At 37.6% G+C, this 27,619-nt stretch overlaps 2 protein-coding genes across 7 annotated transcripts in view; both read left to right on the top strand.

Moving 5' to 3' along the window:
- Positions 1-2,617: 2,617 nt before the first annotated feature.
- LOC144438890 (uncharacterized) lies at positions 2,618-13,689 on the top strand. 3 transcript variants are annotated; one of them, XM_078128107.1, is made up of 8 exons: positions 2,618-2,779; positions 3,855-4,013; positions 7,824-7,977; positions 8,479-8,532; positions 9,868-10,095; positions 11,060-11,170; positions 11,852-12,013; positions 12,836-13,689. In XM_078128107.1, the coding sequence occupies exons 2-8, from the start codon at positions 3,870-3,872 to the stop codon at positions 13,135-13,137; spliced, it is 1,155 nt and encodes a 384-aa protein (XP_077984233.1). In that variant the 5' UTR covers positions 2,618-2,779; positions 3,855-3,869; the 3' UTR covers positions 13,138-13,689. The 3 variants fall into 3 exon arrangements, with proteins under 3 accessions (XP_077984233.1, XP_077984234.1, XP_077984235.1); XM_078128108.1 differs by lacking the exon at positions 9,868-10,095; XM_078128109.1 differs by lacking the exon at positions 3,855-4,013.
- Positions 13,690-17,834: 4,145 nt separating this feature from the next.
- LOC144438832 (sushi repeat-containing protein SRPX-like) overlaps positions 17,835-27,619 on the top strand; it is a 29,350-nt gene continuing 19,565 nt past the window's right edge. For all 4 annotated transcript variants that reach the window (XM_078128013.1, XM_078128015.1, XM_078128014.1 and 1 more), the window contains exon 1: positions 17,835-18,165. In XM_078128013.1, the coding sequence (XP_077984139.1) occupies positions 18,105-18,165 (61 nt within the window). In that variant the 5' untranslated portion in view covers positions 17,835-18,104. The remainder of the gene's footprint in view (positions 18,166-27,619) is intronic.

Genomic DNA, 27,619 nt, shown 5'->3' on the forward strand with positions numbered 1-27,619 from the left:
TATACACTAATGTAGAATAGTGTTAGTTTGTGTAGACCTATATTAGTATATGCTAATGTGCAATACTTAACTTTTACACTACTATATACGTGGAGGAGTAAAGAATGCATTTACATGGTACTATTTGATGAAGAAATACTAAAAGTAAATAGTTAATTTACTGTAACAACACCAACATATGGGTGACATCGAACACCGAAAGAACGTATAAGTTCTCCTACCTGCTATTATGGATTTTTTCATAAAAGCAACAAAGCTATAAAGTGATGATAATCCTTACTTATTTATCCGATATCTATTTAATTAGTGCTGAGTTGACTTAGAGCGTTTGGAGTAACCCAACATACCCGAATACAATACCAGTTGTTTCCTTAAGTAAAATCCGTACATGGCATTGTTTTCATATAGTTACCCTTTTCATGGAATATTTTTTACTTTTCCAATCTTCCTCATAGTATATAGATTGAGAAAGTTGACTATTTTGTATTCATGTACTTACAAATTGGTGAATTCCTGTGATATTTACAGAGGACCGTGCTGCTGCTTTCATCTTCTTCGTTCACAACCGAATTATGGAATCGTCATCGAACGAATAATAGGTAATACACGTGATAGAACGGCACTTTGTTGCCGTTGGCAACGGTGTTCTTTTGACTTGCCTCATTTCACTCCAAACGTTGGCGGCGCTTTTCATTGTACGCTCGTGCGTCGCATGGTGCGTCGTAGTACTAGTACTTATCGAGCATGAGAGCGCTGAGAATGATTGGCGTGTAACTCAGATTAAGGCAGTCAAGGGAAAAATCATGTTTGACGCCCTGGACAACCTATGTACTGTTTGACGCCCTGGTCAGCCTATGTTTGACGCCTTGGTTTTGTGTATGTCTTTGAGAGTAGGCATGACATATCTGTTTCCACGTGCGTCATCGTGTTGTAGAGTTACCTACTTCAGGATATTCAAAGATGATCTAGATCGGGATAATCCCGATCTGGGAGTATGCCGTACTTTTTCACGTCTAGCTAAATCAGGTGCTGAGATGAAATTTGAAATTCAAACGAAGCCACCCATGCAGTCATTAAATCACAGTACATGTATATATAGTACATTTTATTTGATAAAAAATGCAAAAATACATATCTAGGGTCATCATATCTTAAATCAAAGAATTCTGCCATAAGGTATTGTGTTTATTAGAGGCAGTTCACATAATGTCCAAATTTAGTGCATTTACATGTATCATGTCTATAGTCTGGATGCTACTTACAATACTTATATCTTCTTATACATTTTACATCATTTTCAAGCCTAGGGCCGGGCATTTTTAATTGACGCTGGGAGGGGGGGGGTGTTTTAAAGTTGAACATTTTGTCAAACTGCCTCCACCAGCTCCGATGACCAAAGCCAAAGTAAAGACCACATTTTCCAAAATTGCCCCTCCCACTTGCCTAACTATATATTTCATTATTTCACTGTTGTTATGGGCGTGGTCTTGTTACTAAGCATCTGTCATTCTAGTTTATAAATATTTGTCCCCTTGTCTATCCATCCCAGCAGGCTGTTGTTATCTTTGCATTATACACTTAGGCTATCATCGGAATGTTCCTATTGGTGGTCATGTTTCTGCAGATGTGTGATTTGGGTACAGAATCTTAAACTCAAAAACTGCTGGCAAGATTGGTCTTAAATTTGTTTGGGTGTTCGAAGGGATTTGTACATGAAAATTTGATCATGACATGATGATCCCACCAATAATATGCAAATTAAGTCTAAAAATTAGACTTTTGGGACAAAATTCGTGAATTCAGAAACTAATGGATATATCGTGCTGAAATTTGGTGGGGATGTTTCTAGAGATGTGTAGGTGAAGATTTATTCATGGCATGACGATTCCATTATAGTTAATTGCATATTAAGTTTATAATTATGAATTTACGTTAAAACGTATTGAAAACTACTGGGGTGGATGGGGTCGAAATTTTGGCGGGATATGTCAATCTTGAGATGTTGTACAAGACATATTGACAAAAGTAGCAACCATAACCATGCCCTTAGCCCCAGCCGCTCCAGCCTTTTTTTTGAGGGGGGGGGGGGTTAACTTAGTGTGACCATTGATTTTCTTTTTCTATGCTACAGTTGTGTCTATTACATTTTAATAACCCCAAAGTTGAATTTCTAAATAAAAAATCTATAACACGTTAGAATTGGATCCTTCGACTTAGGTGCGAATTGCTGCAAAAAAGCATTCCCATATGCATCCTTTTGAAAATGTATGCATGCCAAGCAGTTTCTATTGATATGCGAATTTTTACTCACATCGAAAAAAAATTGAAGTACTGTTCTTCGACAAGTGAGCGCTGTCTGTGACAATAATTTAGTATGGAACATTTAAAAAGTGACATGACGCACGCTTCTGCCAATAATATCAGTATCTCGCGCCTAAAGTGTCATTAGCGATGAGAGGATACCATTGCTAAACTTTTACACTAACTCATGAGAGGGGGACAAAGCAGACATGTAAAACACACTGTATGTTGTTCTCACGTGAAACGTGATAACAAAACGGAGCCCTTAAATCTATTGTACACCCAGTACAATGACCAGACACTATTTGACTTTCAAACAATATAACAGTTGTTACGACTACTGATCTGTCTCAGTCCTCGTATATAGAACTGAAGGCATTCAAATCCACGACTGAGCAGACAGATTGTATATGTACAGAAAACACGCACTTTCTTACTGAATTCTGATGATTGTTCTTGAGACGAAAAATTGTGACAGGTAAGTTTTACGTTGTTCTTACTTTTTCTAAACAATTTCCCTTGTGCAGTCTGGCTTTAATACATTTGTATTTTAGTTTCCACGTCATTCTGTTCACGTCGTGTGAAATCTTTGGTAGGAAAGGTTTGATTTACGATCAGCGCATATAGCCTGTATAGCCTCGGACGTCTGTTGCAAAATAGTAGATCTATGATGTACATAACACCTTTTATTATATAGTTACAATTCTTAGTTTAATCTCTAGTCCATTTATCCCAGAGACTTTGCTATCTGACTCAACATACTGTTTTGACTGGCGAACTGACATTTTCAAGCCAGATAGTCAAGTGTTTGTGAGCTACAGTCTATTCGAATTCATTTATATCTATGCTACACAGTTTCAAGTGTTTCGACTCAGGTTCTTTGAAGGGTTAATCTAGAAATATCAGCTAGTTTCAACTCTTTTGTACTGACACCATTTCAACGTAATAACAGGCGGTGTTCTAATATTTAGTTCTATTTTTTAACCCGAACGTTCTACCAAAGACTGTCATACCAAATACGTGTATCTTCTTTCAAAAACCTAGAGCAATTGGAAATGAATGATGTCTTTTTTTGATACATGTCGCCAAACGTATGATTTCTATAGTGGTCTGAGATCTAACGTATACGATATAAAACCTTAGGAAAACGTATACGTTTTTAAAAGAAAACAACAACAATGGTTTAACGGTTTGTTAAATTGAGTCAAAAAGTCGTGTCATTGTGATAATACATTACACTAGAGGTATTGGGCAGATTGCCAGATAACATGGCGTTCCAAGTTCGTACACGCATAGCTGTGCGTATATTGTTTGACCCGGCAAACAATGCATGAATGACTAAACTACCCGACACATTTACCTAGCTACAACACTGCCCTCAATACTACATTGGATTATGTGAATACTCAACATTGCTGCTGTTCTAAACAATTTTTAACTTGTAACACCATGATAATTATACAGACACATATCTTTAAACCATAAACCATAAACCATAAACCATGCACATAGCTAGATTTAAACAATACTCATAAATGCATTCCTTCGTACAGGTATATATAATAGTGATGGAAAAGAAACAGTTGGATATCTTGAGGAATTCTAAGAATGTTGAGATATTATCAGCGAAAATTGACGCCAAAGATGTGATAAGACAGGCAATTCAGAAATATCCAGCATATTTCACCAGACGGGATCTCGACGCTATAAGGGTGTGTACAAGATATATTAGGGCGTACGATAATTTATCTCTCCTTATTACTTAATTAACGTGCAAGTGAGACCGAAATGCAGATGACATCATCAGTGTCTTTGCACAAGATGCTTTCAAAACTTAAAGCTGCACTGGCATGCAATCGAGTTATCTTTGACCAAAGTCTTCTGTGCACACTAACTTACAAAGCGAACCACGACACATACTATAACCCTAGCGATAATTAACATGTCGTATTAATTGCTGGCTTTGTAGTCACGCTTTGTCACATCGTCATACTTAAAGTTTACAGATGAGTTTAACCATAGTTGGTGGAAGGTCTATGGTTTAATGCAAACAATAAACGTGGTTCACATCAAATTTAGCGAGGACAGATAACGTGAAAAACAAGCCAAACCACATACACCGTTGTGAATTGTAACTGTGTCCATACAAGAAATAGACATAATAAAGTTCTCTCGTATAAGTTATTAGTCAAGTGAAGGAGCATTCTAAATGTAAAAACGGCCATCCCTAGCAATTAATCATGACTAAGACCGTAAAACTGACAGACTGTAATTTTTTTGTTAAAATAACGATGTGACGAGTTTCTAGGGTAAAACGCAAGTCATCACGCATCCAAATATACTTAGCAAACATAGCAATCATAACGATATCCCTTCTTCCAACTCTATTGCAAAACAAAAACATCACAGTGATGACGGGTTCATTTATTTTGAATATGAAAACATACACGCCTACAAACCAAGACTACACCAATGTTAACAGTCTAACCAAGACTACACCAATGGCAACAGTCTAACCAAGACTACACCAATGGTAACAGTCTAACCAAGACTACACCAAATTTAACAGTCTAACCAAGAGTACACCAGTGTCAACAGTCTAACCAAGACTACACCAATGGTTACAGTCTAACCAAGACTACACCAATGGTAACAGTCTAACCAAGACTACACCAATATTAACAGTCTAACCAAGACTACACCAGTGGTTACAGTCTAACCAAGACTACACCAGTGTTAACAGTCTAACCAAGACTACACCAATGGTAACAGTCTAACCAAGACTACACAAATGTCAACAGTCTAACCAAGACTACACCAATGTTAACAGTCTAACCAAGACTACACCAATGGTTACAGTCTAACCAAGACTACACCAATGGTTACAGTCTAACCAAGACTACACCAGTGGTTACAGTCTAACCAAGACTACACCAATGGTAACAGTCTAACCAAGACTACACCAATGTTAACAGTCTAACCAAGGCTACACCAATGTTAACAGTCTAACCAAGACTACACCAATGATAACAGTCTAACCAAGACTACACCAATGGTAACAGTCTAACCAAGGCTACACCAATGTTAACAGTCTAACCAAGACTACACCAATGTTCACAGTCTAACCAAGACTACACCAATTTTCACAGTCTAACCAAGACTACACCAATGGTAACAGTCTAACCAAGACTACACCAGTGGTTACAGTCTAACCAAGACTACACCAATGGTAACAGTCTAACCAAGACTACACCAATGGTTACAGTCTAACCAAGACTACACCAATGGTAACAGTCTAACCAAGACTACACCAATGGTTACAGTCTAACCAAGACTACACCAGTGGTTACAGTCTAACCAAGACTACACCAATGGTAACAGTCTAACCAAGACTACACCAATGTTAACAGTCTAACCAAGGCTACACCAATGTTAACAGTCTAACCAAGACTACACCAATTTTAACAGTCTAACCAAGACTACATCAATGGTAACAGTCTAACCAAGACTACACCAATTTTAACAGTCTAACCAAGACTACACCAATGTTAACAGTCTAACCAAGACTACACCAATTTTAACAGTCTAACCAAGACTACACCAGTGTCAACAGTCTAACCAAGACTACACCAATGTTAACAGTCTAACCAAGACTACACCAATGGTAACAGTCTAACCAAGACTACACCAATTTTAACAGTCTAACCAAGACTACACCAATGGTTACAGTCTAACCAAGACTACACCAATTTTAACAGTCTAACCAAGACTACACCAATGGTAACAGTCTAACCAAGACTACACCAATGTTAACAGTCTAACCAAGACTACACCAATGGTAACAGTCTAACCAAGACTACACCAATTTTAACAGTCTAACCAAGACTACACCAATGGTAACAGTCTAACCAAGACTACACCAATGGTAACAGTCTAACCAAGACTACACCAGTGTTAACAGTCTAACCAAGACTACACTAATGGTAACAGTCTAACCAAGACTACACCAATGGTAACAGTCTAACCAAGACTACACCAGTGTCAACAGTCTAACCAAGACTACACCAGTGTTAACAGTCTAACCAAGACTACACCAATGGTAACAGTCTAACCAAGACTACACCAGTGTTAAGTCTAACCAAGACTACACCAATGTTAACAGTCTAACCAAGACTACACCAATGGTAACAGTCTAACCAAGACTACACCCGCGGTTACAGTCTAACCAAGACTACACCAATGGTAACAGTCTAACCAAGACTACACCCGCGGTTACAGTCTAACCAAGACTACACCAATGTTAACAGTCAAACCAAGACTACACCAGTGGTTACAGTCTAACCAAGACTACACCAGTGGTTACAGTCTAACCAAGACTACACCAATGGTTACAGTCTAACCAAGACTACACCAATGTTAACGGTCTAACCAAGACTACACCAGTGGTTACAGTCTAACCAAGACTACACCCGCGGTTACAGTCTAACCAAGACTACACCAATTTTAACGGTCTAACCAAGACTACACCCGTGGTTACAGTCTAACCAAGACTACACCCACGGTTACAGTCTAACCAAGACTACACCAATGTTAACAGTCTAACCAAGACTACACCAATGGTAACAGTCTAACCAAGACTACACCAATGGTTACAGTCTAACCAAGGCTACACCAATGGTTACAGTCTAACCAAGACTACACCAGTGTTAACAGTCTAACCAAGACTACACTAATGGTAACAGTCTAACCAAGACTACACCAATGGTAACAGTCTAACCAAGACTACACCAGTGTCAACAGTCTAACCAAGAATACACCAGTGTTAACAGTCTAACCAAGACTACACCAATTTTAACAGTCTAACCAAGACTACACCAGTGTTAACAGTCTAACCAAGACTACACCAATGTTAACAGTCTAACCAAGACTACACCAATTTTAACAGTCTAACCAAGACTACACCAATGTTAACGGTCTAACCAAGACTACACCAGTGGTTACAGTCTAACCAAGACTACACCAATGGTTACAGTCTAACCAAGACTACACCAGTGGTTACAGTCTAACCAAGACTACACCAATGTTAACAGTCTAACCAAGACTACACCAGTGTTAACAGTCTAACCAAGACTACACCAGTGGTTACAGTCTAACCAAGACTACACCCGCGGTTACAGTCTAACCAAGACTACACCAATGTTAACAGTCTAACCAAGACTACACCAATGGTAACAGTCTAACCAAGACTACACCAATGTTAACGGTCTAACCAAGACTACACCCGTGGTTACAGTCTAACCAAGACTACACCAGTGTTAACATTCAAATCGTCACATTTTATGTTAAATTGGCCTTTAACGATGATATTCTTCTTTCAAGCCATCGACACTACTTGCAGCTTTAAAATATGCTAATAAAACATAATGTGAGTATAAAGATCGCTAACCATACACGTACTACGTGGCCAGACAAAGGTCTTGCTAGGTATTGTTTGATCCGTGACTCATTTCTTCTCTATTTAGGTTAAATCAACGGAGTCGAGATATCGCTATATTGTTGACAAATTTAAGGATGTCTCTGATGGTTATGTTAAACTGTTTACAGTTCTTGTTGAGACAGGGCATACCGATGCTGTCCTAAAAATCTTAAGGCCTGGTTTGACAGTGAAAGTTATGGGTAAGTTATCAAAATATTGTAAATAGTCAAATAATCTACGTTGAATGTACAATTTTGTTTTAAATGAATTGTCGAGTTCATCTTTTATTTCCTAACTACAATTGATATGCTAGTATACGCCTTTTCATAAATACTTAGCATTTGAATGTTTGGAACATACAAACCCATGTTATGTTTACTAATTTACTCTAAACCAAACATTGTTCTGATGATGAGAACACGGTTGCATAAATCCTTCAAATGCTACACACTTTTGTCTCGAGGTTTGTACGTCTCAAATTAAATTGCTAAGCATTTACGGCGAAGTGTGTTATGGGTGTTAACTGACCACAGGCAGGCTGTATAAAGTATGCTGAAGTAGCGTTTAAAAATCTATAAAACGGTCTCCTGTGAACACATTTGTCTCCGGGACAAACTTTGATCTCTTTGCATTATATGAGTTTAACCATGTAAAGACCACTCAGAATCAAATGATTACGTTTTCTATGTTGTATTTTTCAGCGCCACCCCCAAGATCAGCGGAAGCGACAAAATCAGAAGGTATTGATCAAGAAGGTAAGGTACACGGAACAAACACAATGAGAAGTGTAAAGAGAGCATTCCTATTTGAGATAAATGATATAAATAATGTTATATAGAATGTAATGTAATATAATATAATATAATATAATATGTAATGTCATATCATATCATATCATATCATATCATATCGTATCAAATAATACCATACCATATTAAACCATACCATATCATACAATACCATACCGTATCGTGCCGTGCCGTGCCGCGCCGCGCCGCGCCGCACCGCACCGCACCGTACCGTATCGTACCATACCGTACCGTACCGTACCGTACCGTACCATACCATACCATACCGTACCGTACCGTACCGTACCGTACCATACCATACCATACCATACCCTACCCTACCCTACCGTACCGTACCATACCATACCATACCATACCATACCATACCCTACCATACCATACCCTACCCTACCATACCGTACCCTACCGTACCATACCATACCCTACCGTACCATACCATACCATACCGTACCTACCATACCATACCGTACCGTACCGTACCGTACCATACCATACCGTACCGTACCGTACCGTACCATATCATACCGTACCATGCCGTACCATACCATACCATACCATACTATACTGTACCATACCGTACCATACCATACCATACCATACCATACCGTACCATACCGTACCATACCATACTGTACCATACCGTACCATACCATACCATACTATACTGTACCATACCATACCATACCATACCATACTGTACCATACCATACCATACTGTACCATACCGTACCATACCATACTGTACCATACCGTACCATACCATACTGTACCATACCATACCATACCATACTGTACCATACCGTACCATACCATACCATACCATACTATACTGTACCATACCATACCATACCATACCATACCATACCATATCATACCATACCGTACCATACCATACCATACCATACCATACCGTACCATACCATACCATACCATACCATACCATACTATACTGTACCATACCGTACCATACCATACCATACCATACCATACCATACCATATCATACCGTACCATACCGTACCATACCGTACCGTACCATACCATATAATATCAATACTTTATGTTATGTTCTGTCCTAATTCCATTTCTAATATATATCTCTCTAGCTTGGTGATTATTTAAAAGTTTTGTGACTTATCTATTGGCACTTGATATATGTCAGTTTTAGTCATTTTTGTTTCACGATTATCATAGAATCTAATCTGAGCATGTAATTATAATTAATGAAATATTGGTTTGGTTTACTTTAAAATACACTATCAGTTTTAAAACCATTTTACAGCACTACTTAGAGGGATTGGTAATCTGTTGAAAGTACACGAAGAAAAATACACAAACCGTATAGTAAAACTAGAGGAAAATTTTGAAGAACGTCTTACATCAAAATTAGGAGATCTTAAGGCAACCCTGGAAGAGGAAATGAAAGCTATTAGAAATGATGTAAAAGACATGAAACGAAAAATTGATAAAATTGATGATTTGGAACGTATGATAACAAATTTACAAACAGGTAAGTTACACAAATGCTATTTATGCAAGTAAAAAAATTAAAAATACAGAATACAAATAATAAAATTTATTTGTCATGATACCATTATTATGATTGTTTAAAACTGAATTTATCATTTATTTGTCATGATATCATTACTATGATTGTTTTCGGTTTTATCATTTATTCGTAGTCATTAAAGATTTAGCAGGTTCACTATAAAATGGCACCTTTAAGACAGTCACGAACATTTGAATGACACTCACGGACAAAGACATAGACAGATACACACAGATACACACAGAGACACAGACAGACAGACAGACAGACAGACAGACAGACAGACAGACAGACAGACAGAGACAGACGGAAGGAATGGCAGACAGACAGACAGACAGACAGACAGACAGACACAGACACACAGATACACACAGATACACACACAGAGACACAGACGGACACAGACATAGACACAGACAGATACAGATACACACAGAGACACAGACAGACAGACAGACAGACAGACAGAGACAGACAGACAGACACAGACAGACAGATACACACAGACAGACGCAGGCATAAACACAGACATATACAGACATAGACACAGACAGATACATACATACAAATACACATAGACACAGACATAGAAACAGACAGATACACACAGAGACACAGACTGACATAGACATAGACACAGACATATATACAGATACACACAGAGACAGACAGACACAGACACAGACATACACACAGGGACACAGACAGACACAGACATAGACACACACAGAGACACAGACAGACGCAAACACAGATACAGACAGATACACACAGAGACACAGACAGATACACAAAGACAGACACACACACACACACACACACACAGACTGACCCACAGACACTTCAAAAAAGATAATAATCAAACAAATACACACAATACAAATACATGTGGTTAATTGTTCACTTCTTAATTTCTCTACATCAGACATTAAGTCAGGTCGCAATGCTACATCCGAAGTAGAGAGAATGGTTAAACAACTGTGTACAGAGTTAAATGAAGTCAAAGAGAAAATAAAGGACATCGAAAAACAGCAATGTAAGTTTATTAATTTATAAATACTTAAACATGGGTGTTAAATTATTACAAAGACTCCAATATCTATTCGCTGTTGTTCAATTCCGTTCACGCTTGTTTTAAGTATCTAACAAAACTTGGAAAATATATCTGTGGGCAAACTGTTCGCATTCCCTAAAATTCACAAAGTGCTTAACACCGAACTTTACAGGTGTAACTAAAAATAAAGGGATTACCGAAACACATTCAAGTTGAAAAGCAAGAACATGTATGAGACAGAGTGATGAAAGTTGAGATGCAGAAAAACATAGACGTCAAGACGATAAGATCGATTATTCGTTGAACTGAAGGTGATCTATGTATATAGCTGCTGTTTATAATAGCTTCTATATGTTGTATTCCTGATTGTGTCGGGAATGATATTCCAATCCTTAGTGGCAGCGTATTTTACGGCATTAATTTCCATTTCAAGTTAGTATCTTTTGTGTTTTTTACTGTGGAATTTCTAGACAAATAACGTTGTTTTTGGTTCAGTTACATAGATTTGTATCTTAAATCTTACCTCAAAAGAGTCAATGGATGATTACAAAAACACTTTAGCAATTGTAATGTCTGTAATTTCTATCATTTGATACACAAATAGCTTTAACCAATGATATCATGGTTACTAGTTTTCTTTCTTGAATACGATGACACTTGCAGCTATCGAACACATGTCACAGATGTTACAAGTACAAGGTGGAAAAGATGTAATGAGTGAACTTGAGTATGTAAAGACAGAATTACGTCAAGTCAAACTATGGATGGAAGAACAGTGTGGTATGATGACAAATCGTATCGATAATTTAGAAAGGGAAAGTACAGGTATTCATTTTTCCGATTCTACTTTGTTGATACTGTTATGTATCTATTACTACAACTCATTTCATGTTAGCGTTTACTGGCTCTGTTTGATACGTACAAACACACCTAAACCAATAAGAAACTGCCCAGTCTGCACTTTAAGATATTAGTAAGATTGCAATTTGTTACGATTTGTCAATTAAACCTGCTACAAGAAGAAGCAGACTCGAACGTCAATGTTTTGATGTCTGCCTATATCTGAATGGTGGTACGAAGATCATTTCCATTTTAGACAAATATATAGCAATATAATATAGCAAGATGCATTCATTCAATCTTACTATATTAAAGTGTAGCTTGTACAGTTTCTTAGTGGTTTCTGAGTGGTTTATCAAACAAACGACAGAGAATAGCGAGTGAACACTAACATGAAACGGGCGGTATATGCAGGTATCAACTTTTATTGTTAATCTCCCCCCATAAACTTTGATATCAATTGACGTGTTTTTAAATGTAAGTTTTATAGTAAGATTACTCCAAGAAGTCGACTTCTGATGTGTATGACCCCCTTTCAGATACAATGTACATTACACAAGTGTATGGTTTTTATTACACTCAACTCATATGGTACTGAAAAGACCGTGAGGTTTTCACAATATACTAGTAGCACACATAGCAGTTAAGAAAGATAATTGAGTTTGATTTAACCCTTTTGTATGGCATAGAGCACCCACACACTGTAAATGCCTGGTAGTAACACTTATTGAAGTGTATGCAATAACTTAAATCGAAACATTTTCTTGTTTACGTGCTTGACCGTTTTGGTAATTGTCATTTCTACAGGACGTAAGATAGCACGTGGCGATGTTAAAACAATTGCCGTGAAGATACAAACACAATGGGAAGTGATAGCTAAAGAGGTTGGCATAGAAGGTGAAACAATTAAGCATTCTCGAGGAAAACAGGTACTTGAAGGCGAGGCTGCAGCCGAGGCATTTATCTCTCAATGGATTGAAATGGATGGTAAAGCTGCAATGGCTACAGGCATACCACCTACCTATGATGCTTTGTATGAAATTGTGAAAAGGCGAGACGAGAAAGTTGCCGAGGAAATTAAGGAATTGCAAAAACATGCTAAGAAATAACTGATGGACATAAATTATAACTCTACAGTTTTATCATTAATCGTCTTGCCTTGTACCTAGAGACGTTTTCTTAGTCATCACTTTTCATCAAAACAAGATAATGACAAGTTCTGATACATGGTGGTGGAGATGACAGTACAGACAACTTTGAATTTCAAAAGTAGCATGTGATGGTATGGACGTACACTTCTCCCTGTGGTAATAGAATTTAATCATGAAGTGAAACGGAAATTACTGCCCCCCCCCCCCCCATGTACAAAGTAGATGACAACATAGATTGGAAACCTAAATTAAACAAGAACGTTTGGCACTAGTGCTCCGACATTTATGAGATATTTTGATTACTGTAAGATTTTTACCAATTTCGTATTTCACTAGACGTTGATCTTGACTGTGCAGTTTAAAAATAACTTGTATCCTATATTATGGAAAACACAATGTAATGTAATGTAATGTAATGTAATGTAATGTAATGTAATGTAATGTAATGTAATTTAAACAACGCTATGTAATATTAGGGCTTGGCTTAAATAAAACACACTACACGATAATGTAGTATATTTGTATGCCATATCGAAAAATATAGTGTCTGTAGTCATATTTTGTATTTTTAACCAAGAAGATTCGAACAACTTTGAACAGAACATATTTATATAGAAAGGGCATGGAGGGTAATTTATTCAACTGCGGGAAATTCAAACTACCATACACAGCAACGTCACAGAGGTCTTGTCGTCACCCTATTGTTCTTTCCCCAGTAAATATCCGATTTCTTGTGTTTCTATAAACTGTTTTTATTGCCTAAAAATTGCAAATTTATAAACAAACAAACCAAACTTCGACACTGTGCGTGGTATTGGCGTTAAAGAGCATAACAACTACGAAAACAAAATTTAAAATTAAACCTTAAGTCGGCCATGTTGTGCTCTGGGTGGACTCTGTTACGGCTTTAAAGATCTAACAGTACTTCATGTCGTCTGTAACGAGTTAGTGTTCAGTGAGGTGTCCAGAATAACGCTAAAAGAAAGAGCAACATATATAGCCTATAGGCTTGCTAACCGTTTGCACCTTCGCCTACCCTGACGCATGCAAGTATATATTCCATCGTCTCTTCTCTTTCTTTTCAACACTGAGATAATGATGCCAAATTTCACTTGTCGAAATTTGCGACGAGTTCTAATAAACTCTTACATAGACACCACACATCAGTAGAATAGATCCATCCAGAAAGTTTAGCGACACTAGGGAGGTTAGTGACATTTAACATTTATTGGCCTAGCTAATGGGGCCACTAGAAAATCATTCTGTATCCATTATGGAACTATATATTGTTGCAAAAATGACTGAACCTAGATAAGTAAAACTCCTACATTTTGAGTGCACCATACCAACATAACATTGAAAACAACACATTGGATCTATTTTGATGGCTGAACACCTTGGTGTAGTCAAACGAGATCGAAATTTCATTGATTGTGAAATAGCCGACAGTATCCAATACCTCGAATTGACTATAATGAATGGAAAGGAATACAGGTACTTATAAACTAATGGAAGATATACTAGTATGACGACTGTGAGCATAGATTTGTTTGTTTGTTTGTTTGTTTGGTTGGTTGTTTGTTGTTTTTCTTCACTTCATTCTATAGATCGAATGATACATTTCTGACCATATACAGGTAAAAAAAACATGCCAACTTGTGCCTTGAAATATTAATACATATATAATATTTGTCTTTGAGCATACTCTTAGAAATCAAGGGAACTGGGGTAATTTATAGTCGCTGGACAAATATCTAATTTAGTTATCTAAATAACTATCACAGCTCACGAATTGATGTAGAAACTATATGGACATTGGGAGCAAAAGGCGCCCTTCTGAGCCGATCTCCCTTTGAATTCCCAACCAGGTGCTTCACAAAAATGGAGATATCAAATCACTTTATATTAAACCATAGACATTGCGATAAACCAAAATCAGCAATCTTGGCTGACTAATTTATAATACTGTTTTTGCTCATCGTTGTGGACCAGACGAGGGCTTGTTCGGTCCTCAAAGTTGCCACAAAGAGGTTGTACGAGTTGTCATGGCTATTTTCAACGCTGTGATCGACAGGGCTATGTATTCGCGTGTTCGTTTATATGCGCATGCACGCGTGCGTGTGCTCGTGAAGTCCCTTCTTAATATTAATTTGTAGTCGATCCAAAGTACAAATATTCATATCAACATAAAGTTTTGATAGATTCTAGGTTTAGTCTTATCCTCTCTAATGAGAGTTGGAGAAAATAATCCATCTTTCCTGGTTATTATTGAAGAGAGAAATCTTTGGAGAGATTGCAAGAGCTGAAGTCCCAGTATGTGTTATTATTTGTCGTAATCATGGAATCTTTCAAGCGGCGTAGAGGGCGATAGATACATATTTAGACGATTTCAATACCGAAACGTGACCTTGCATTGAGTTATTTCTACACCATAGACTTGTGCTTCACGATAGTTGCTTGATTGCAAAAGACCAGACCTTGACTTAAGGATCAGAAAGTATATCTAATACGCTCTTTATATTGGTGTACTAAATCATTCACATATATATATTTTACGGACATTTTGCATTTGACAAAACTAGCCATTAGTCCACGAAATGTTGGTGTCAAGCTCTCAGAGACTTCAACATCTATCACATCACTAGGGCTATTATAGTGTATAAATTATACATAGTTTATGGTACTATAAAATAAATGTGACCCCAAGACAAGTCTTAACATTAGTAATAATTAGTTCTTCTACCTCAACTAAGCTAGGGTTCGCCTCTTCAGCTCGGCAGGCTTTGTCAAACTGTTTGCTGGCTTTATCACCAGACGGCGAAACGTTACTCGTAATAAGTACAAATGTAATTAGAACCCTTGGTCGTGGTATTATTGTTATTTTTACTGACTCGATGACTATATTTGAAATTTGAAATTTGCTATTGATTTCTGCCAGAAACTATGCCTAAAAGGTTCTACCAGAGAGCAGCGTGTGATTATGTGTACGTCATGTCAACATAAAGAGAGTGTCACCCTCCAGGTCATACCACGGACACTCTTTGAAATGATTGACTGGCAATTGTAACCACCTTGATATTTTGAATAGGCTGAAAAGAACAATATTGTACTCATACTTTGAACATTTGATATACTGGAAGTAAAATCATATCATGTATGTCTTCCATAACTCCCATGTATGATAGCAAGACTGTCGACATTGACGACCAGAGAGGTTCGACATTGTGTACACGGCACGTACCATGATATGGTTAATGGCTGTTTGAGACTCAGGCCACTCTGCAGGTAGTACAACACTGGTTCGAGTTAGAACACATTCAAGGAAAATAGTATTGTCTGTCTTTAAAGAGTGAAGAAGTACAGTCATTGTGAATTAAAGGGATTGTCCCGACCGATGGTCAGATTTATGTTAACTACCGTCATGATAGGAAAAGTAATGACCATAGTAGTTTGTACTGTTTATTTATAGTAGACTAGTGTAGTGACAAAGATGAAAATGCAATTCGTGTAGAATAATTCATACTTATCTAACTTTTGTAAACTTATCTGTCTAGCGCACAGACACAGACACAGACACACACACACACACTCTCTCTCTCTCTCTCTCTCTCTCGTTTTCTGTAGCTGTATGTATGTATGTATGTATGTATGTATGTATGTATGTATGTATGTATGTATGTATGTATGTATGTATGCATGCTTGCCTGTCCCACCCTCCCTTCTTCCCTCGCCGATCTGTCTGTCTGTCTGTCTGTCTGTCTGTCTGTCTGTGTCTGTCTGTCTATCTGTCTGTCTGTCTGTCTGTCTGCCCATCTGCCCTTCCTTCCGTCTCTCTCTGCCTGTCTCTGTCTGCCTGTCAGTTTGTCTGTCCTAACTTCCCCTCTCTCTCTCCGATCATTGTGTGATGAATGGGTACAGTTTGTTCACTATGCATTGTAATCACGTACTTCAAAGGTATAGGTTGGTGGCTAGAAGATATTTGTGTGTCATTAAATGCACCATGTTAACACATGCGCACTTAAAAATAAATGACGCCACATATATTTTAGTGTCCTATTCTAGCATATAAAAGAAAACATGAAACCACAGCTTTGTCTGTAGAATAGTACCTTGTGTCCATTCTTACGTCAATTAATATACAGGATTGATATTTTCAAGGTACTTTCACCGATGTGAAGATTAGAAGTTATGTTTTTGTTATCATTTTTCACCGATCGATTCACAGTTACATTTCCAAGCGTATATAAAATTAAAAGCTACGTTGCTTAATAAATGTTTAATTACATTTAACTTAATTAATTGTGATGATTGATTACGTTTCAATGAAGAAGGGGATTCATTGGACGAAAACACAGAATATAAATAGTAACAGATTTTGGAAAATCGAGTTATTTTTTAGACACAGTGTTTAATCGCAACGTATATTATGTTCCAAAGCCGACTTATTATTAGCCATAGGTAAACGTTATTGCTTTGGCGTTCTGAAATCCGTATTTGCACACTGTTTCATAGTGGTCATGAAATCACAGCTTGTCATCTCACCTTGATATGGACCAATCAGTGTAAGAGGGAAGTAAGAAGAAAAACAACTCCTTTGTGCCCTATAAATTCAATACGTTACACAATAGGACCTATTCACAGACTATCTATCAAGTCTGGTATAAAAGATATGAACGCTCAGCTCCAACTAACCCATCATTCAACCTGTCGTACCTGCTGACTACAACCAGTGATCCATCGCTGTCGCGACTAAACCTGTTTGGCGTGTCTACTTGTTCAGACACACACGCGTACTATGCTCTGAATATCGCATAGAGAATTGTAACGTAACCTGTTTATAGCAAAATTTCCAAGTTTGCGTATGTCGGACAAAACAAAGCTTTCTATCCACCGACATTATTCGTTGACTTGAATCATCTAAAGAAATGAAGCCCCTGCACACCTGGCTGTGGCTGCTTATAGTGATGTGTTTACTACTCCCGTCAGGTACGGCATTTAAACGTTTTCAACGTTCAATTTTTATACACTTTACTTTCCTTCTCGATACCAGCACACAATCACCATCACGATATATTGATTACACCGCTCCTCTATGTTCTACGGAACATATACTCACTCTAATCAGTTGTCCAGTTTCGAGTAGCAGTCTCAACAGTTTGCGAGAGAGAGAGAGAGAGAGAGAGAGAGAGAGAGAGAGAGAGAGAGAGAGAGAGAGAGAGAGAGAGAGAGAGAGAGAGAGAGAGAGAGAGAGAGAGAGAGAGAGAGAGAGAGAGAGAGGGAGGGAGGGAGGAAGGAGAGAGAGAGAGAGAGACAGAGAGAGAGACAGAGAGAGACAGAGAGACAGAGAGAGAGAGTGTGTGTGTGTGTGCACACACCATGTACCAACAGTTGCGTTGTAAATCAAAATCTAAGGGTAAACTTTATTTCTTCATGTCCCTAACATATAAGTTCTAGTTGTCACCTTGAAATTATAGTGATTTCATTATTCTAAATATAATGTGCTATAACTTAATGATCTCTCACCTAGATTAATTGTTCTAGAAGACATGGTGAACTTTCCACCAGAATTTTTAAGATTGAAATTTAAGATCATGCCATATGTACATTTTCCACGTGTAAGACAGGTGTTGATCACGTCATTGGAAAATTAAGTATTAATCTGAATTCGATAATCAACAAGTTATCTTGTTTACAAGAACTAATCTATGTAGTTTAATCAAAACACTTGACATTTGTTAGCTACTAGAGATAAATGTAATTAATACAGGATTAGTAGATAAATCAACATATTAGTAGATCATGCTATCGTTAGCTCTTGTCTGTAAGTAAGTAGTACAACAAAGGTAAATTTTACGTTAATTTTGGTAAATATGCCAATAATATGTATCTACATTAACACATTAAATAGCAACGTGATAGGGAGTACTAATGGTCGAGTAAAGTTTGGTAACCAGGGAAACGCACATATCAACATACAAATATTCTGGTGAACTAGTCAGAGAGCATAGCTCTGCTAACGCACCAAGAAATACTAAATAAATATTTTACAGCTTGTCTCGACTGTGCCGTAAAGAGGTTCGTCGTGTTACACGGGGGGGGGGGGGGGGTACCACTGGCAAGGTCTGGTAGGGCTAGACCCATTTTGACCAATAATCAATACCCCATTTTAGACCATTCAAATCTTATAAAGACCCTATTGTAGACCACAATACATAATCACCGATATGAAAATGTCAACCAGCGAATTAGCTGGAGGAAATTCCAAGGAAAATTCCGGAAATTTCAAAGTAGTCGAGTATTTATTATGTGATTCATCCCAGGATCCCATTTTAAACCAAACAGAATTGAAAACTGTGTAAAGTAAGACGGTAACGAATTCATTCACAATATTTAAAAGATTGACTGAATTAGCATGTGAAACGCTATTGATCGGCTTACTGTGCAGTTTATCGATATTTAATGTTCAAACGGGGAAGTACTCACTCGCACTGCTGTTCCAATCGTCAGTCTGTTCCATTTAAGACTATAACGTTGAATTAGCCGACCAACTAGTTTCTTCTCAAACCATCTCTTCTACGAGGTACCGTACCGACTTGGATTGTGTTGAGTAGAACTCACAACGAAACATACGTATCTGGTTCAACGAACGCCAAGCTAACCACTTGGTTGATTTTATTACATGACCAATCTCCGTCCCCGCCTCCTCCTTCTTGAGATGGGCTAAAAACCCAACTTAAATACATTTCCAAGTTTACACAAAATCTCTATTCTTAGAGTATGACGTATTCTTAAGTCTATGATAAAAGACATCATCCGAGATCTAATATCCAATCACCTTCCCTAGATTAGTAATACAAGTTCATATCTCAAAGACCATAAAATAGTCATGTCATAATAAAACTTGTTGACAGTTCAATCGTACCTGGTACAAACAATTCAGAAACACCCCATGTAGAGATGTCAAAGACCTATGTTGTTACGCAACGGAATGTCACTGTATGTACAAAGTTTAAATGCTTTTGACTTCAATTTAGAGTTCATAATGAAAATTTACCAAAATGTCCTGAATGGATATATTTTAGATCTGTGACTCGTAACACAGCGCCCACCTTCACTGTGAAGCGCCCTCGCTTCAACATAAATGATTGACATCTCTCCTCGCGAAAAATATCGTACCATCTTGCCTAACTAAGAAATATAAAGTAAAGAAAGTGAAATGTTAGAAAAATGAATCTAAAATTCATATGCAATACTTGAAATAAAATACTAGAGTAGTAATGCAACATTGTTGTAAATCAAAATTGAATCAGTTATCATGTAAATTATCACGTATGTAGAGGTCACGTGATCTGAAGTACATAAAACCAAATTTTACTAATTTCATTGTAAAGAGTGGATCAAGAGCTTTCAGAAAATGTATAGTTATGGATATGTATAATCATTACTTTCTTAACTGCAAACCAATATCAGCAAGGGACATTGAACGTGGTCTATAACCTTAACTAAATAAAGTGAAAATAAATTGCGTGTGATACAATGGAACCAACAAAAAATCAGAAAGTAGGAAAGTGCCTTATTGCAAATCACCAAATAAGTTAAAAAGTATCATAATCAAAAATAATTCCAACTTTGACAAAATAAATAATAATTACGTAGAACTAATGAAAAAACAGCCAAATTTAATGAATTGAATAAATCGCAGATCAAATTCGAAATGAGTTATTGTTGCTCCGGTATATGTAATAATATATGTAAAAGGATTCGAATAAAAGAATAAAATGTAAACATATCATACCTAGTAAGCTATCATATAATATTAATAAAGAGAATAAAAGTAACTTAATGATATTGATAATCGGTAGTCAGTATGCCAGCCTAAGACAATATATCTCACGCATTATCACTAATTTTTATCGCATCAAAGCATAGTATAAATTTGTAATTTTCGCAAGCCATAAAAGTTATGTAATGTCGCAAGTAGCGGGGAGATGATGCCGTCGTATTGCATATATGTTCAAGGACGATATCAAACGCACCCTATTATAAACCATAGAGGATTCTTATCATGAAAATAGTCACAGTCAACGTCAATCGCTACGTCATGACTAATAAATACATATCTATATCACACAAAGTAATGTGCAAATGTCAATAGACTGTGTCAACCCATAAAGCACTTCGTAAATAACCTATTGAGTGTCAGAGGGCCTTATCGCAATATGTATTTCGTAATATTATATAACCCACTTCACTGTGTGTCACATATACGTATCATTCTTGAGAAGGGTAAACAAACGTAAACTAACCAATCTACAGAAAGAATGCATGCTTGTCCCTAGGTAAACAATATAACATTGTCCTGCGTCCAGGACTGAAGTGGTTTGCCAAGGAACCTTCTGACTGTACATGTAAGTCGGTAGTACTCTAAAACAGTTGAAAATGCCAACTTTACCGTAACTCAAAAACTGGATATACCTGTCAGCACCTAAATGAAACAAGTCCGCTATCTAACAACTTGCAACTGTAATTCGAACTTGGAATGTTATCGACAGAGATAACCAAATAATCCAAATTGAACTATCAAACAAAGGGAACCTTCTTCACAAATAAACAGTATTGCCACAACTATTAACAGTGCCACAAATGAAAAACAAATGAACAACTCTATTTCACTTGAAGTTCAGCAGACACATGGAAGCATGAAATGATCAAACACATAAATGAAATGGAAGCTAGAAACATGAAATGGAACACATGTATTTCTGATCATTAAGACTTCGGAACTAATTTATTGAAATAATATGAAATAATACACACGCAGATGAAAATAAATAAATTACTTTTAAAGAGTTTTATGTCTGGTGAGTTGCCAAAAAACGAATATTTCCCGATCACAACATCACAATTATTCAGCGTCAGGCCTGACTGTACAAACACTCACTCAATCATACTGTGCACTCAAACATATTATAGTAAAAAACCCTAACAAAAATATACTAAGTAAACTCTATCAAACAGAATATTCGTCAAAGCAACTCCAAGAATGAGAAGAAAGATAAAAGTAAGTACACGATGCGGTTGGATACAAGGTTGACAATTATGAGTTATGACAACAATTTTGTGCATACGTCGGTGAATCGGTGAACACACTTTAGTTTAATATATGAAGACAAATATAATGTTATGTAAACAGTGCACACCTGAAGCATAGCCATAAAGTGCAGATACAACTTGGGCTGCAATATTGAAACAATAAATATCGTAACAGAAACAATGTTAAGATAAAGAAGACATTATGAGCCATATCTGTAAACTCGGCGGTTCCTAGCAACAACCTTTGGTTTGCTATTAAGTTGGGCGTGACTTACCCGTAATGACAACTGGATTGTCGCGTAAAGATTGAAGGGCAACTTCATTCAAGTAATCCCTTGGAATCCATGAATTGTCTGAATTAGGGTATCCCTCCCATTTTATCAGATATTCTAAAATGCCATTTTTGTATCGTCCGCGTAAAATCTTTTCTATACGATAATACGTGTCATCACCAACATATTCATTTTCTCCAGCTAAACTGTCACTATCATAATCAATGGGATGTCGCGCAGGGGTCCGATTTGAACGTACTGTATCGTTTGAATCGGAAGTATCAGTACTTTCATGGGTTGAGACTTCGTCGCGATTCCCTGAACTACTACGAGTTTCACGTGTGCTATGTGCTATTTTACGAGCGATACGTCTTTCTGCTCTCTTTCTAACAGCTACTTTCTTATCTATTTTTCTTGGTTGTATAGAGTGATCAGTTGATCCAGACACACTTTCACTGGACGTGTATGATAAATCATAAATTTCTGTATCCGAATACATATGATAGTCACGACCGTTATCATCATTCACTGGGTGTGATAAGTGATTATCGCTCTGTATCTGAGTTGCACTGTCAGATTCATCAATTGATTCCTGATCATCATTACTTAATAGACGTCGTGGTCTCAACTTTGCATGCTTGAGTCGGTTAGCATGAATAACTTTCCCATAAGGTCTTGTGCCTTCAACATGTTGCAGTTTGAAATTTACCGGTGAAATTTGTTCCTTGATGCGATATGGTCCGCGGAAAAATTTGTGAAACTTCTTGGCGTAACCGGGCTTCACAGCCGGATGATGAAGATACACTATGTCACCTACTTTAAATGTATTCTCAACATGTGCGGATTTATCATATCTCTTTTTCATCTTTGCTTGTGCCTTTTCGATATTCTCTTTCGCTAATGATACAGCCAAATTGCGGCACCGTGCCATTTCCTCTAAGAATAAATTCGCGTTGTGTGACGCACCAAGTTGTGGTAATAATTCAGTATCAACCGGTAGTCTTGGCTCGACCCCAAACAATGCCCTGAATGGTGACATTTTCGTCGTGTCATGTGGCGTAGACCTGTATGCGAATAAAACTGACGGTAGAAAAATGTCCCAATCATCACCTAGTCGATTCGTGTAAATAGAAATCATATCTATCAGAGTTCTGTTAAAACGTTCTGTCAGCCCATTTACCGATGGCATATACGGAGATGAACGCTTCTTTGTAATATCGAAATAGCGACAAACTTCTTTCATAACATGTGACATAAATGACGAACCTTGATCTGAGAGAATAGAATTTGGAAAACCAAAAGTGCAAAATATTTCTCGAAACAATACTTTAGCAACAGTTTCTGCTTTCGTATTAGGTACTGCGAATGCCCACGCAAACTTAGTCAAATATTCCGTCACAACTAAAATATGCACATTCCCACTTTTTGTCTTTTTCAGTGGCCCTAAAAAATCCATGCCAAGTCTATGCATAACTCCCGTGACTTTCAGTGGAATTAAGTGACCTTTGAACCGACGACCTCTCTTTCTAGTATGACAACGTGCACACGATGCTACATAATCTGTGATATCCTTATTCATCCCATCCCAATAATATCGTGATCGAATTGCATATAAACATCGCGACGTCCCGAGATGACCTCCTGTTACGTCATCGTGTATCCGCTTTATGACATACAATTGAAGTGACCGTGGAATAACTAATTGTCTAACACAATCCTTAGCTAGAGCAGACTTTCCCGACGGTGACCATAAATGATACAAAATTCCATTGAGCAACAAATAATTTGCCTGCGTGTTTGCGATACGTTTAGCCAACTTTTTATCATTTGGTAAATCCCCACTTGTTAAGAACTTAATCATCGGAACTAAATGACTGTCACTATTCTGTAAGCGCGAAATTCTATCAGCTGTCGTATTAGAATGTAAGTCATCATTGAGTACGCAATCATCATTTATTGTGACTGACCCCTGGGATTGACAATTAGTACTAGTCTCAACACTATTTGTACTGGCAACCGTTGCTAAGGTGTTATATAATTCACTGATGTCAATATCAGAGTCATCTGATTTGTTTGACTTATCCAAATTCACCATATTAACATTTGCCATATGTGTACTTGACCCTCTAGTGTTATCGTCGTCGACCTTTATGTCATTGCTCATTGTAGGCTGAAATGCAGGTGTATCTGGGTTACTGAAGTCAGAATTTTGGCTCCCTACCTGTTCATATTCTCTACGCGATAACCCGTCAGCATGGGGAATCTTTTTGCCCGGTCTGTGTTGAATATCGAAATCATACTCTTGAACTCGCATAATCCATCGTGCTATTCTACCACTAGGTGATTTCATTTTGAACAAATATGGTAAATTAGCATGATCAGTAATCACCGTAAAACGATTACCTCTTAGATAAGGGTCGCACTGCGATAACCCATGTAGTAAAGCAATAGCTTCTCGTTCTGTCGTCGAATATTTCCGTTCGCGCGAACTTAGAGAACGACCACCATAAGCAATCGGTCGTTCTAGTTTATCCTGTTTTTGTGCTAAAACGTACCCTACACTAAATGCAGATGCGTCTGTATACAGTATGAACGGATCATTGTAGTGAGGAAATCCTAACAATGGAGCTGTCACTAGTTTTTGTTTCAAGGTATCGAATGCCTGTTGACAATCATCTGTCCATTTGAACACTTTGTTCTTATGCAATAAATTATGAAGTGGATGGGCAATCTTAGAAAAATCTCTGATAAAACGGCGATAGAAACCTGCCAGACCTAGAAAGCTCTTGACCTTAGAAACATTTGTAGGGACTGGAAAACTCTCAACAGCTGAAATCTTAGCTGGATCCGCAGAGATACCATCCTTAGTCAGAATATGACCCAAGAACTTAATTTTCTTCCTACCAAAGTGACACTTCTTTGGACCTAGTTTCAAACCTGCTTCTCGCAATCGTGTCAAAACATTATTTATATGAAGCAGATGATTATCAAAAGTATTACTGTACACAACAAGATCATCGAGATAGACGACGAGGTGGCTCCAAATTAATTCTCGAAATAAATGCTGCATTGTCTGTTGAAACAAAGCACTAGAATTACATAAACCCTGAGGTAAAGTATTCCATTCATATTTCCCATCTAAACTAACAAATGCCGTTTTGTGAGAATCCCTCTCATCTATTGCCAATTGCCAAAACCCAGACGTCATATCAAGGGTAGTGAAATATTTAGGAGACTTATCTCCTATCATGTCTAGACAATCCTGCAAACCAGGCAAGGGAAATACGATTGGCACTGTTTGTTTATTTAACTCCCTATAATCAATAACTAGTCTATACGCACCTGACGGTTTCTTGACCAATAACAGTGGACTACTATACTGTGAAGTTGAAGGTGTAATAACACCCTGGTCAAGTAAATTATCTAACTGAGACCTTATTTCTTTGCGTTTGTCTGGGGAGACACGATATGGCGGCCGAGAGACAGGTTTTGCATTCTCATTTATTTCAATCCTATGCTTAATTACATCACAATAACCCAACGTCCCTGATTTATCAACGAAAGCATCCCTATTCTGCCATAGAACTGACTGTAATTGTTCAAGTTGTTGGTCAGATAAGTCATGGTCAGTCCAGTCAAAATCAGAAAAGAATTCTCTCTGTTCCCGTGTCAAAGGATTAGCAATAGGGGAATACGTCTGATTAGCGCCCAAGTCAATATTATACAATTGATCACCATCAGATAGTGGTTTAAAAACACCTAGCCTTGTATTCCTCCTCAAAGTAACAATACATCATTGTCGCTTGCATTAGCAATTCTAATTGGAACTAAATCATCCTCAGTTTTTGCCAGTACACGCGCTGTTACTAAGCCGAGGTGACACAAAGATTTAATATTAGGCGTGGTGCCAAGTATTCCATCACCAACGTGAGATGGAAGCCGCGCAGATATAATACATTCTGATTTCGCAGGAATTAAATATTTGTCAGCTGATCGCATAAATAGCTTCGAACGAAGACGCAGTTTATTCTTGGCCATATCTATAATCGCTCTATGCATTTTCATGAAATCGACACCTATGATTAGTGGCTTATTAAGATTGTCTACAAGGTGAGCTGGCATAAGGACACTACGATTATTTATAATAGCTGGAAGTATACAATAGACACCGGTGGAAAGATAAACAACAAGGCGGAGCCGCGTTGTTTATCTTTCCACCGGTGTCTATTGTACTTATGCCCGACAAGTTCACAGGATGGCAGGATTAGTCCATCTCACCCTTGCTAGACTAGATTAAGATAAAGTACACACTGTCTCACCCCTTGCCAGGCTAGGTGATGATAAGTATACAATAGACACCGGTGGAAAGATAAACAACAAGGCGGAGCCGCGTTGTTTATCTTTCCACCGGTGTCTATTGTACTTATGCCCGACAAGTTCACAGGATAGCAGGATTAGTCCATCTCACCCTTGCAAGACTAGATTAAGATAAAGTACACACTGTCTCACCCCTTGCCAGGCTAGGTGATGATAGTACTGAGATAAAAGTGTACACATTCGGATGGGGACACACACAGCATGCAGTGTTCACGGCGAAACAAATAAGCCATGCAACATTCACAAGCCCTGATAGGGCTGAACAACGAGACGTGTCTTATGTTATAGTGTAGCTCATGTGAAGATATGTGTAAAATTCGTTTTTTAAATGTTTACCGTTTCTTTTGAATGGTAATGTGCCCTTCATCCTTAAACCCTTACTGTGCAGTCACTACTCCATTCATGGTACAGTAGTATGACTTATTTTTAATACTACTCGCCACAACTATTTTTCTCCGTTCTCGTAATTTTGGCAAACTATTTTGGTCCTCTTGCATTTCATTCTTGAGACCATGGAGGCTTCCCATATACTTCCATGTGCAGGCATATGGTTTCTGACTACAAAGGTCAACCCAATTCACACCTTCTAAATCCCCCTTTGTCTTACACTATCCAATACTGATAAGACTTCAGCAACAACTCAGACAAGGAGTTGATTATAACCCGCTACACAAACTTTAATATTAGCTCCGGTAGAG

Source organism: Glandiceps talaboti, chromosome 8 (assembly GCF_964340395.1).
Source record: "Glandiceps talaboti chromosome 8, keGlaTala1.1, whole genome shotgun sequence".
Lineage (NCBI taxonomy): Eukaryota > Metazoa > Hemichordata > Enteropneusta > Spengelidae > Glandiceps > Glandiceps talaboti.

Coding starts and splice junctions, on each gene's coding strand:
- LOC144438890 (XM_078128107.1), top strand. CDS start 3,870: ATGGAAAAGAAACAGTTGGATATCTTGAGGAATTCTAAGAATGTTGAG. Junction 7,978..8,478: donor TTTGACAGTGAAAGTTATGG/GTAAGTTATCAA, acceptor TGTATTTTTCAG/CGCCACCCCCAAGATCAGCG. Junction 12,014..12,835: donor TTTAGAAAGGGAAAGTACAG/GTATTCATTTTT, acceptor TCATTTCTACAG/GACGTAAGATAGCACGTGGC.